At 44.3% G+C, this 13,700-nt stretch overlaps 1 protein-coding gene across 1 annotated transcript in view; it reads right to left on the bottom strand.

Annotated features, from left to right (window-relative positions):
• The window catches only part of COL20A1 (collagen type XX alpha 1 chain), a 686,383-nt gene that overhangs the window by 500,452 nt on the left and 172,231 nt on the right, over positions 1-13,700 (bottom strand). The window contains exons 5-6 of the mRNA XM_069650801.1: positions 12,225-12,383; positions 187-534 (exon numbers count right to left, since the gene is read on the bottom strand). Of these exons, the coding sequence (XP_069506902.1) occupies positions 187-534; positions 12,225-12,383 (507 nt within the window). The remainder of the gene's footprint in view (positions 1-186; positions 535-12,224; positions 12,384-13,700) is intronic.

The raw sequence follows: 13,700 nt of genomic DNA, 5'->3' as shown, positions 1-13,700 counted from the left end.
TTACATGCAGTTATTTTGATGTCCACTTTATTGTGTGTGTTTCTGAACTGAGTCAGGGTTTGCACTGGGCAGGAGTGACAGCCCAGGCTGGATGCCTTCCCAACTACGTCCACTGTACACAATCATCAAAACCATCAAGGATACACATTTCAGAACAGAACTGAATAGCAAAGAGAGTCCCCTCACCTTTCCGTGAAGCTTTCTGAGTCTCTTCCGCGTTGTCCTGGTCTTCCTGGTCTGGTGCAGAAGATGTGGGCTCTTTAGGTTTCGGTTTTGGTACAGGTTTTGGGCTGGGTTTCGGTGTAGATTTAAGACTTGGTTTGGGTGTAGGTTTGGGACCTGCATTGGATGTCTGTGTCGGAGGTGGCCTTTTTGGTCTCTGAGTCGTCGTCCCCTGCACCTGCGTTAGCGTTGAGTTGGTTTTACTCTTCTTCCGTCTACCTTCCCTGGAGGTGCTGCCATGCTTTTCTTTGCGCCCCTCTTTTTCCTTAATCTGCTCTTTTTCTTTCTTCTCCTCTTTCTCCTGTGCTGCATCTGTATGAACTCAAATGAACAATCAAATCAGGTTTTTTTATTAGATATTTCACACACTACTACTACCTTGGTGGTCTGTTGTACACCCCACTGTTCAGTAACTGACGTTTACATTTCTTAAATTAGTAATTGAATACTTGTTTTGTTGTGTATGGCTTACATAGGGATCTTATAGCGTATAAAGAGGTTTCTAAGTATGTTGTCTTCTCTGCTGTGACTTCTCGCCAGTGGAATATGGAGGTCATGTTCGACTGGCGTGACCTCATAACCGGGGTAAAGAGCATATTCTACTCCTCCTTGGCCCTGTGGTGATGTGGAGTGGGACGGACAGTAACAATGAAGGGAAATGAGGGCGGATTTCAGGGCAACACATTTTTTTAGGCCCAATTTGTCTATGCATCCACTCCGCCTCCACATCCCTCCACATATACTGCTGGTCCAGTAGGCTTGCGCAAGGGCGAAAAGGAATGCCAAGTCTGTCTTCTATTTTCACAGAGAACCGAACGGTGCACAGTGTGAACCTTTCCATTGAGGTTACATCAACAAAGGTAACAGCGGTCCAATATATGCTGGACTTGTGCATCATGACTTGTTGAATAAGGACTCTCTCTACTGTAGTTAGCACAAACAAGTGAACACGACCGTGATCTGAATCAAGTCAGAGGTACAGCAGGTTCTTTTTCTCCTCAACGCAGAGGTGTGGAATTTAAATGAGCAGCACTGCTAGTCACTCATGTCCAGGCGTACACCGAGTTTCATTACTCAAAGGGGAGACAGACCACTCACTATTCGCCCATATCTCCGTTTTCATCAACAACGTCTGAACACTTGCCTTTCAGTAGATGGGTGAGAGGACACATTGTGGATAGTGATTGTTTGCTCATTTCATCAGGGTACCCCTTTGGGACCAGCTTGAACCTTGAAGACCAAAAAGATTGTTTCACGACTTTCATATAGTGACATCTTAGTCAGTCCTGAAAAAGGCAAGGCCCATACAGATGAAACCCACATGTGTGGGTTGGTAGTTTTTTATTTGGTGTTGATATATTTTGCTTGTTCTTCATTTAGTTGAGGTTTTTTGATTGTTCTTAGATTTTGTGTCAGGTCTCATTGTGTTTAGTTATGAATGGTTTTGACACATTTGTGCAATCTGTGTACATTTATTTGGTGTCTAGAATTGTTTACTGTACATGTTTCATTTATGTATATTGTTTTAGTCTTTTGTGCCTAATTTATGGCTGCCTTATGTTTCTCGTGAAAGGTGTTTAGCATTGGCGTGTTTGTAACAATAAAACTTTTAATCCGTGCTCTTTCATACAATTCATTACAGAAAATGTATTTCCATGTGTTCTTGTTTTGTCTAAGGACTTCCTTTGTAGTTCAGTTTAAGTGGGCCATACTCAATATACAATTTTTGGAGTGACCTATCAAAAACCGAACTCATTGAAATTTGGATACCTGGTGACATCGGAGCAACTTGAGCGTTGCTGCTTTTGTCTGACCAATGTCGCTCGGAACACCTTGGTGGAATATATCCCAGTTGTAGATAGTCACTTATCTACAACTCTTTACTTTGTCTCGCTGTAGTGACCTACACGTTGTTACTTTTCAACTAAAACATTAACAAACTGTTAGCTTCTCAGTTCATGTCATGGGACACGAAAAGTGAACATATTGGTGGTGGCAGGGAATCGCACACAAGTGATGTAGGTTTGTATGCCAGGAATGGTAGCAAGCAGAACAGCAGTTTAAGCTACGAGCTCCCGCTCTCCCTATATGAGATACAGCAGCTTAAGCTAGGAGCTCCCGCTCTCCCTATATGAGATACAGCAGCTTAAGCTAGGAGCTCCCGCTCTCCCTATATGAGATACAGCAGCTTAAGCTACGAGCTCCCGCTCTCCCTATATGAGATACAGCAGCTTAAGCTACGAGCTCCCGCTCTCCCTATATGAGATACAGCAGCTTAAGCTAGGAGCTCCCGCTCTCCCTATATGAGATACAGCAGCTTAAGCTACGAGCTCCAGCTCTCCCTATATGAGATGCAGCAGCTTAAGCTAGGACCTCCCGCTCTCCCTATATGAGATACAGCAGCTTAGCCTACGAGCCCCCGCTCCCCCTATATGAGATACAGCAGCTTAAACTAGGAGCTCCCGCTCTCCCTTTATGAGATACAGCAGCTTAAGCTACGAGCTCCCGCTCTCCCTATATGAGATACAGCAGCTTAAGCTACGAGCTCCCGCTCTCCCTATATTAGATACAGCAGCTTAAACTAGGAGCTCCCGCTCTCCCTATATGAGATGAGACAAAGATAAGATGAATTCAATGAACAGCAAAATGAAGATTGATTCTGCAGCTAAGCCGATTCCTAAAAAGCCTAAGCAATACGGATCAGAGCCAGACATGTTGGAGAATGAGATCCCGAACTCCAAGGACATTGACCCTATACTCTTAAAAGTGACACAAGATGCAATCTGGAGGGAGTCTGGGGAAATGACCTACAATCCAGAAAGCATCAATTCTGAATTGTTTTCCTACTTTGAGCTATATTCAGTGGAGTATTTGTCGGGCACAGCAGTATGAATGATTTCTTTAAAGGCCTGAACTAACCTAAGCTAATGAAGAAGGCGAATGAGGAATTGAATAAGGAGCTCACAACTGAAGAACTGATTAAAGCAATAAACAGCTTGATTGTGGGCACATCACCTGGCCCTGATGGCCTCCCTCTGGAATTTTACAAAATGAAGCCTATAGTGGTGCTCGATGCACTTAAAGAGATGCTGGAAATATCTCTAAAAGAATGACCTGCCAGCTACTCTGAGACATGCCGACATTAATCTGATCCCTAAAAAGGGAAAAGGTGCTGTTGCACCGGGGATTTCAAGGCCTATCAGTTTAATGAATACAGTTTGCAAAATGCTGTCAAAACAACCAGCAAGAAGATTGGAAGGAATGTTGCTGAGAATTATGAACGACAACCAAGCAAGGTTTGTAAAAGACAGACACTCAGCAACAAAATGCAAAGGTAAATACTATCATTATCGGAGAGGAAAAAATATAAAGACGGCGGTCTCTGTGTTCCCTTTGGAAGCTGAAAAAGCATTTGAGTGGATAGATTGGAGCTTTCTTTTAAGAACAATGGAATCATTTTGTTTTGCTCAAGACTTCTTGAAATGGGTGCAATTGCTGTACAGAATCCCCACGGCATCTGTTTCAATGAATAATCTTAAATCTAACTCGTTTCACCTGGGATGAGGCACCAGACAGGGCTCTCCGCTTTCCCCATCGCTTTTTGTGATTGACCTTGAGCCTTTAGCAGAATGTATTAGAGGTGATAAGAGTATCCAAGGAGTTACCTTTGGCGGATCCAAACAAAATCTTGTGTTATATGCAGATGACCTGCTGTTAGTGCTACAGGACCTGGAGGTTTCATTATCAGCGCTAATGGACACATTGGCAGCCTTGAGCGGGACTCTGTGTATAGGATGATTAATCGGACAAAAAACGATGCAATGCCGATTACAGAATACTGCCATGGAGAGGATGTACTACAATTTGCGTTCTGTTGGTGTACGAATAAGATACAATATCTGGGGGTTTGGCTCACGCAGAATCTAAGGGAAATGATGAAGGTTAATATGGCTCTGGGTTTATCTAGGTTTACGGATGATTGGGGTGGTGGCCAGTTCCGAAGCTATATTTATGGTGTAAGAAGAACGCAATCAAAATTACGTCTTCCCCTAGAGTTAGTTGTGTGCTGTCAATGATCCCTCTCTTCTGCAATAAAGGATGGAATTTGTATAGGACGGAAGGCCCACAACTCTGAACTGTATCACTCGGCATTTTCCGTAATTCATATATTGCCATTCCTGAATGATCCACCTGAAGAATGGGTAATCTCTGAGTCCAATAAAGTGGTGCCAATGGACAACGGTGGCAAAGGTTAGTGATATGGAAGGGAATGGATTGAGGGAATAGATGGATGGAATGATGGAGGGAATGGATGGTGTGGATGCATGTATTTAGTGACGGAAGGAGCGAACGGATGGAGTAGCTGGAAAGGATCCAATGAATGGAACAGATAGATGCATGTGAAATGAAGGGATTGAATGTATGGCACGGATACCTGTGGAATGAATGGAGGGTGTGTATATAGAGTGGATAGAATGGACGAACTAGAGAGAATAGACAAAATGAATAGAAATGATGGATTGAGTGGATGGGTGGATGGAGTAGATGGATGGATCAGACGAGTGGAACGGTGGATGAATGTATAGATGGAATGGATGGAGGGGAATGAGTGGATGGAGTGGGCGGATGGATAGATGGTTGGAGGGGATCGATGGAATGGATGCTGGAATGAATGGATGGACGCAAATAAAAAGTCGGACGGATAGAAGGGATGGATGACATATGGAGTGGATGGACGCATGTAGGATGAGAGGATGGAATGAATGGGGTGGATGCATGTGGAATGATTGGAAGTTATGTAGGGAGAATTGATGAATGCAATGGATGGAATGGTCGGAATATGTGTATATGGAATTTATAGATGGGATGGAATTGGATGATGTGTGTGGAATTAGATGTAATGGATGGATGGATGATACGGATGGATGGATGGAACGAATGAAATGGGTAGAACAGACTGAGCGGCTGTAGTAGATCGAGCGGATGGAGCGGAATCGATCGATTGATGTAACGGACAGAGTGGACGGAGTGGATAGAATGGATGGATGAAACAGTTGGAGTAGAGGGAATGGATTGAAGAGAAGAATTAAATGGATGGGTGGATAGAATGGAGGGAATATATGGATATGAGATCGATTGATTGATGGAACGGATGGAGTAGAACGAGTGGACTGAGTGGATGGAATGGATGGATGGGGCAGATGGATGGAACGGATAAAAAGGATGGAATGAATTAAATGGATGGAATAGGTGTAGTGGATGAGGTGGATGGAGTGGGCCGAGTGGAGGTGGATGGAGTGGGCCGAGTGGAGTAAATGGGTCGAGTGGAGTGGATGGAATGGATGGGGTGGGTGAAATGGACAGAATGGATGGAATAAATGTAGTGGATGGAGTAAATGGAATGGATGGAGTTTATGAACCAGGTGGAGTGGATGGAATGGATGAGATGGATAGAGATGGAGTGGATGGGGTGCATAGAATGGTTGGAATGGTTGGAATGGATGGAATGGACAGAGTGGACGGATGCAATGGACGGAATAGATCAAATGGATGGAGTGGATGGATGGAATGGATGAGATAGATGGAATGGACGGAATAGATAAAATGGATAGAGTGGATGGATGGAATGGGTGAGATAGATGGAATAGACATAATAGATCAAATGGATGGAGTGGATGGAATGGACAGAGTGGACGGAATGAATGGGGCAGATGGAATGGATGGGATTGATTAAATGGATGGAATTGATGAAGTCGATAGGGTGATGGGCTGGATGGAGTGAATGGGGTGGATGGAATTGATGAAATGGATAGTATGGATGACATTGATAGAATGGATGAAATGGATGGAATGGGTGGAATGGGTGGATGGAATGGATGGATGGAATTGATGGATGTAGTGGGGGATGGAATGGACTGAGTGGATGGAATGGATGAAATGGATAGACTGAATGTAATGGATGGAATGGATGGAATGGAAGAAAAGGATTGACTGGATGAAATTGATGAAAATAGATGGAATTAATGGAGTACTCAAGTAGAACTGTGAACATTAGCCTGCGCCAGACCCTGACAGGATTGTGAACGTTAGCTAGAGTCGCTTGTAGAAATGCAAATTTTGGCATGCTCCACACTTGGGTGGAGTTGTGATCATTAGCCTGACTCGCATCTGGATAGAAACACAAATGTTGATGCTAACATGCCCCACTCATGTATCACTGTGTACCCTGCCTTCCTGTTCCCCATGCTGTTGCTATATATCTGTATCCCCCTCATCGCTGTAAGCCCAGCCCCTGTCTCTATGTTTCCGTGTGTCGCGATGTTCCCTGCCATCCTGTTCACGTTCCTGGTCTCGGGCGCTCTAAAGATAACCATCATATCACATCACTATGCTTACTCTCTACTATACACCATCATTCAACTAGAACACAGCTATACCACAGATTAATTCGGCCTAGCTGTTCACATACGAATACAACCCCATGAACACCTCATCACCCTAATAAAATGCAGCTAGCCGAGCACATTCCGGCCATGTTGCTCACATAAGCGTCCTTCAGGAATAACGCAGCCAGAAGCCCAGTCTGGGTGTCCACCCACGAGACTGCACACATCCAACTGATATCTCCAGCACCACACCTAACACTAGGATGCAGCTAGGACCCGGCAATTACATCAGCTGCACATATATCTGGTGCACCCACGCACCCTACAACACCATGTCTCTCGACTGACCAGAACTACGGTTCCCAAGGGCGTTCAACCTACCAGCGCTTTGAGGTCATACCAATGATATATAGAGCGCCATATAAATGCCAAGTAACATAAAATTACATAACATACCTTTGAAGCAGTAGAATTTCAGAGATGGAGCTTTGTCACGGAAACTAGGTATAGACACAGTTCTAGTAGGGAAGGTGTTTCTATGGTTCATCCAAAAATATCTGATAAAGGTAACGTTCTGCACTGGCCATGCTGGCAAGTAGCAGGAGTTGGCCAGAGAGAAGATTTAAATTTGAATGGGAAGTGGATTCTTTTTGTGACATTAAAGAAATTGAGAGGCCTGGATGAGTGTGCATTCGGTCAGTATAGAATGTTAAAAAATGCTATATCCAGGAAGTGTGGTCGCTTGTACAGACTTGTCCAGGAGGTCACACTGCATCAATGGTGTACACTTTGCTCCAGTTTCCAGAGCTCTGGAATATGGGATTTTTGTCTCGATGGTCTCAGGCGGTGGGTCGTTAAATGACCGTGGGTGACAGGTCTGAATTCCGTGAGAATACTGCACTAAGCTCTTTGAATTTGGGGGATAGAGTTTGCAAGATTAACATTCTTAAGAGTCTTTCGGACACCTGCAAGAATGTTTGAAAGGGGTTATGTGTGACTCTGAATTGTGCTGGGGTTGTAAACATCCAAAAGGCGCATTAGAACACATGCTTTGGGAGTGCTCCCGGATCAGCAATTTTTGGCAGGGGGTAACCGAGTCAATCAATACAGTGTTACGCGCAGACCAGAATTTCACTTTTGATGCAGTTATACTAGGAGGGAACGCACAACTGGGGGATTGGTTCTTCACTCAGAATTGTTTCTTGTTTAGAGCAACTGGGGTGGCCAAAAAAATTATTTTAACAGGGTGGACAACGGTGAAACCACCAGCTAGATTGTAGTGGGCACAGGAATTAAGAAGGATGTCATTGATAGAGAGAGTGGTTTGCATATCTGGTAAAAAAATTAATTTCTTTGAAGTTGTTTTGTACATTTCTTGTTGCTTGGCCTGCAACTCTGTAATTAGATGGGATGGGGGTGGGGAGGGGGCGATATCGGGGGCACTGTTTTTCATTTCTGCTCGTATATTGTTGTACCATGTATCTCTTTAGAAGAATAAAATATGGAAGTGAAAAAAAGATTCCGTACATTCACTGATGCTATAGTGAGGACCCCATTTTAACAATGCCCCAGAACTGCCCATCTTTGATAGGATGTCACAAAGGCTTTGGAGACGTAAAAAGCCAAGACTGAAATGCTTGGGCCAGACAGTATGACCATTGGGATTGTCCCCAGGCAGCCTTCAGTTCCAGCATTCTTAGCTTGTGTGCGTCATATGCGTCATTACAAACGGGGAACCCCCAAGGGCAAACTGCTCTTGGTCCTGCCCCAAAGAGAACAGGCCGATTGACAGGCCACGCCCCTTCTGCATGGAAACACAGGCATCCCCTGACATGTCCCGGTCCTGGAAGGCCTCATGGCCGAGGTGTGACCCACCACACCTCAGCACACCATACTCCTTTCACCCCCCTTATGAAACTAAAAATGATGGAATGCCACTGGTTGGAATCTGCAGCAGCGAACCAGTGTCACCTCTCAAGCCTCTATCAGTTTTATTATAGCATGGATATTTTCCAGGACGCGCCCTTTCACGGGCGTGGCTCGTTTTAAACCAATGAAAAATGAGCTGGTTGAGAACATGTGTATCTTTCCGCGTGGCAAAGGGATTTCCTTTTGTTCCGGGTGGAGAGACATGTTTCATCCTGAACGTATACAAAGCCACCTGGAAGGGTTCACTAACAAGGGCAGGTGGAGCGGCCAGCTTGGGCTACTTACAATAAAGATATGTATAGATGAGTTTAATCAAAACAAAACTATTAATACATTCAGTTACCACGGAAATATAAAGAAACATAGCGTGTGCTTGCACATTAATTGTACTTTTTAAGTGAATTGTTCTGCCCACCAGGCGCTTGAAATAGAAACCGCAGTAACTGTCCAATGCTGGGTTCATAAGTGTAAAGTCGTCTGTACAATGGGGGGAGTTAAGGGGCTCCGGGCTTTGTTTATTTGGCCATGCTTGATTACTAGTTATTAATGTGTACTACATGGACAATCAGAGTACACAGGCTATGCTAATATTCCGTCTGTTAAAAAAATAAAAAAGCGTGCTATAAATAACCTGCCCTTCCACAATGAAACTAGCGCCTTATACCTATGGGTTATGTGCGCTGTATATAAATGCAAAAATAAAAAAAAATAAAAAATAAGTATGCAAGGGTTCTGTGCACATAATGTATTAGTACAAATAGTGAAGTTGACCGAAAGCCAGAAGACAGGACTAGCATCAGCTGTGCACATTATGCAAGGCTCTCAAGCGGTCCCAGGTCGGCTCACCCTGCCCCGTATCCGCCTCTGCATGCTGGTGAAAGTCGCTGCCCATTTATAATGCAAAAGGAAGAAACATGAGGCCTACCATGGACTGGCAGCACCTGGCTCTGGTGGTCACACGTGGGGTGGCATACTTGCTTAAGGTTGGTTGAGCCTCATTGAGAAATATTGTGATTGATTGATTGATTAAGCTGTAGTCGGTGTTTGCACCATCAAAGCACATTACATAAAACATACAAAGCATAACCATATAAAGATGTATTGTGCCTGTGGAGGCGCAGGCCTGGCATGGTATTCCCTGGGTAGCTGTTTGTTGAACTTTGTTGCTCTGTGCCATACCTCGTTGGTTATAACTAAGGCTTCCGGTTTTATGCTATTTATTTTTCTGCCATTTCCATCTGTGTGTATCCATATTTATTGTTGGGCCTTTTTTTCTGTATTTATCCACATTTATTTTTTGTCATATAAAAAATAATTTGCAACCAGTATTTTTCTGCATTTATTCTAATGGAAAAATGCATTTATTAAAGCACACATGCAGCCATGCAGGAAAGAAATTCTAGCTCTATTAACAACACACTCTTGCTCCTGTGACTGCAACTGCCTTAAGATATATGCTGTCAGCAATTTAAGGAACATCAATACTATATTTGTACAACTTTTACACTCTCCATGCTGCCAATCTGCAGTGCGATTGGTCTGCGATGTGTGAGTGACATCATAGAGAACCGGAGAGAAGACATGTTTTTCCATTTTTATAAATAAATAGAAAGACAACAGATTGATTTCCCTCTGTATTTATGTGTAAAATCAGTAAAAAGGGAACACTGGAAGCCTTAGTTATAAAATACCTAGCTGTGCTGCATCATACCTGCCTGGCGTGTGTTGCGTCTGGCTGTAGTGTGTCATATCTGGCAGTAGTGTGTTGCGCCTACTTCAGGCGTATCATGCCTGCCTGGCTTATGTCATAATGGCTGTTGTCTGTCGTGCTAGCTGTCGTGTACAGTGCCCGGCCCCATTGTAGTATACATGGCTGCCTGGTCTAGTTTGTTCTAGCCTGTAAGGTTGCATCATGTCAGACCTTGCTGTGTGGTGTAACTAACATGGCTGATGTGCGTTTTATCTGGCAATGGCGGATTGTACGCTGTTGCTGTGTGCCACACCTGGCCGTGTCGTGTCATTACCCCTACTTCTGGAACTCTTGTTAGAGGCCTCACAGTTGAGGGTTGTTTGACTTGCCTCCAGAGCTTTTTCAAGTTCTTTTTAGCCCAAAGCCCATCCCCTGTGACCAGGGTTGCCAGAAACAGAAGCCTACTTATACACCAACAGTAAATGAAAAGAAGCCCAAATAGAGTCCAATTGCATACCACCTATCAGCTTTAATGTTGTGATTGTGTTAAAGCCAGACATTAAGACATGTTTCTACTAACTTGACCTGAGAAGATATCTGATCAAGATCCTTGCAGAGTGGTCTCAAATCCTGGCTTCGGCGCTTAGCTAAAGTTAGTGATCCGAAGATCATTGAACAACCGGATTCATGAGCTTCGGATCCGCCCGCCTTACGTCTAACGTGAACAGTCAGAAGCCAATCAGACTGTTCTTTTATCTGCGCCAAGGATCAAAGGGTTTGGATGGGACTGGACGCCCAAACCTGCTGAAGAGTCCAAGGTGCGTCCATGTTCACCCAGGCACAGGATGTCAGTCAGAGTGCTCTGAATGCCGCCAGGTCAGACAGAAGTGTGCCAGTGGGGCTTGGAAGCTGCCGAAGACTCTGCATGGATGAACGTGACTCAGATGATAAGTATTTCTGCTATGGGCTAATACTCAATTGAGCTATCAACCATTTGGTTAGAGAGTAAATCTCTTATAATCCAGGATGATTTATTATAGTTGTAGGTAATTGGCTAGCATTGGATATCGATATCGCCACGCGGAAAGCCGCGCTTGTTCGTATTCAGGTTTATGGGCCTAAGAAACCCTGTGTAATGGATTATTTGAACTGAGAATGACCTTTGAGAATTGATTTGGTAGCGGAACATATATGTTAAATGCAAGATTTGGACTAGAACTTGCAGTTAGAAGATACCTTGCAAGCTGGTATTGAATCTAGAAGGGTGAAACTTGTAATAACAACTATAATAGATAGCATTGGTGCATTCTTCTTGGCACTGAATTAAAGGGGCTTGAGCAAAACACCAACCACCTTTGCTTTTTGAAGTATATTAGTGAAGCAAGAGACAATTATGTTTGTTCTGGTTGACAGTCAACCATAACGTACAATCTTTAAAAAAGGCCCTGAAGAAGAGCTTAGGTTTAAGGTTGAAACACGTGGAGACAAACCAGTAAAAAAAAATACATGTAACCAAAACTGACCAGTGTTTTTGTTTGAAAGAACTGTTTATGTTTGAGTGCATACGCTGTTGATAAACTAAGGTTGTGGTGCAAGTGGTCATGATTCTGTTAAGTGACTCCGTGATGTCATCAAGGAGCACGCAATCAATGCTAATAGCGTTGAGATCCACAATAAGTGTGATATCCCAGACAGGTAAGAGGTATTACCTCAATGTCACCAATCCTCATCCCACTACTTACCTATGAGATACCAACCTCCATGACAAGGTGTATCATACCTGGCCGCGGCCTTACATACTTGCTGCAGTGCATTGAAAAATCCCTTACCTGGCTGTGGTGTATCATACCTTCTGTGGTGTATCGTGCATGGCTAGGATTTATCAAAGATGGCTGCACTGTGTCAGGCCTGGTCATGGAGCATGGCACCTAGTTCCAAAGTACAGTACCTGGCTGCGGAATATCGCACGTAGTGCAGTGCATTACACCATTCCTTACCTGGCTGCGGGGTATCTCCTCTTTGGAGGGCAGAAGTGGCTTCGATCTGCATGGTCTGCTCCTCTGGCACGAGGCCCCTTCCGAGACTGGATTCCGTCACATGACTCGCGGCGTTGCTTTGCTGTTTCCTTTCATTGGCACTGGCTTTCAGGTCATCAACTGCAGACAGAAATAAAACGTGATGCAGAACTTGAGCAGCAGTGCAAGGTCAGTGGCTAATGCGGCGCGCACGAGGACCCAGAAGACCTCGCTTTGCAATCTAGTAGCATGCGTACATAAAAGTAGGTCCTGCAACACGTTAAGACCTTGCTTACATATACGGCCATTTCGTGACATAGTTAGCAACATGTGTTCTGTACTAGGCGTGTTCATGAGTTTATGACAAGTTAACCTTAGTTATGCGAGGCATGCATTCAGCACCGTAACCCTTTAATGTCAGAGATGCTATTAGCTCGCTTACACACCCCTCGGAGCTGAGCCTTTCACTAAAACGCCTTTCACCCAGTACAGAAGTGTGCCAGAAAGGTAGTGGAACTGTGAATCCAGCAGGGGACAGAGTAGGAAGGAAGGGAGAAACATGCAACACATTTTTCAAGGGTTGCAGTAATGCTGGTTAATGATGTGTTCTTTTATAGCGCCTTAAACCAAAGCGCTTTGACAGCCAATTGAGTTCCAACAGATTTGTTTAGCTGTAACTGCTATCCGGTGGTAAAGTGGAGAAGGCTTTAAGTTCATAAAGAACAGCTCTGGAATGGTGAAACTGGTTGCAAAAAGTGGAGCTGTGAACAGTATAAAAAAAAGTAGTGAAACACTGCTCCCAACCGTTCCCGCTCACTTCGACCACTGCTTTTACCCATGACCATCTTTCTAAATGTTACTGAATTTTCAGTACAAGACAAAAACGGTAGAATTTGCGTTCAGTCGACGTCTACATGAGTCCCTTAGTCTGGTCCTCCTAAAACCAGCTCTGTCATCTGCTGTTACACTCCTTCGAGGAACTATAGTGGTTCTGAACTACTGGACTTGAACTCCCATCACTGACAAATGAGAAAAATGAACTTGCCTGGAGCTACCCATTTCTCCAGGTATTTATTATACTCCAATTAATCCCGGTGTCTCCTTGAGAGGCCTATGACGTCACACCAGCTGCATTGTGAACCCTCCGCAGATTAGTATCATGTCTATGAAAGAATCATAGACGCCACTGCGCCAGACAATGTTTGAGTCACTGGAGCGTGCCTGACTGAAAGGCGTGGCCGGAACTTCCGAAAGTTACCCCCTCGCCCCAGGCTACTGCAGTGTTCGACAAAGTGAATGGGGGTTGGATTAGACAACACTAAGCCTTCAAAATATGCGACGTGCACACCCTCATGGCCACCCAAACCCAAAAAGCACTCTCTCATATGCTGCTCCTCTAAGCTCCCGTGCACGTTTTGTGCTGCTGTGGCCTTCACTGTGCATTTGCTTATTTCCTGC

The sequence above is a fragment of the Ambystoma mexicanum genome, chromosome 3p (assembly GCF_040938575.1).
Source record: "Ambystoma mexicanum isolate Mex_15411 chromosome 3p, UKY_AmexF1_1, whole genome shotgun sequence".
In the NCBI taxonomy this organism is placed as follows: domain Eukaryota; kingdom Metazoa; phylum Chordata; class Amphibia; order Caudata; family Ambystomatidae; genus Ambystoma; species Ambystoma mexicanum.
The sequence above is the reverse complement of the archived record's forward strand: the minus strand, read 5'-3'. Positions and strand labels throughout refer to the sequence as shown.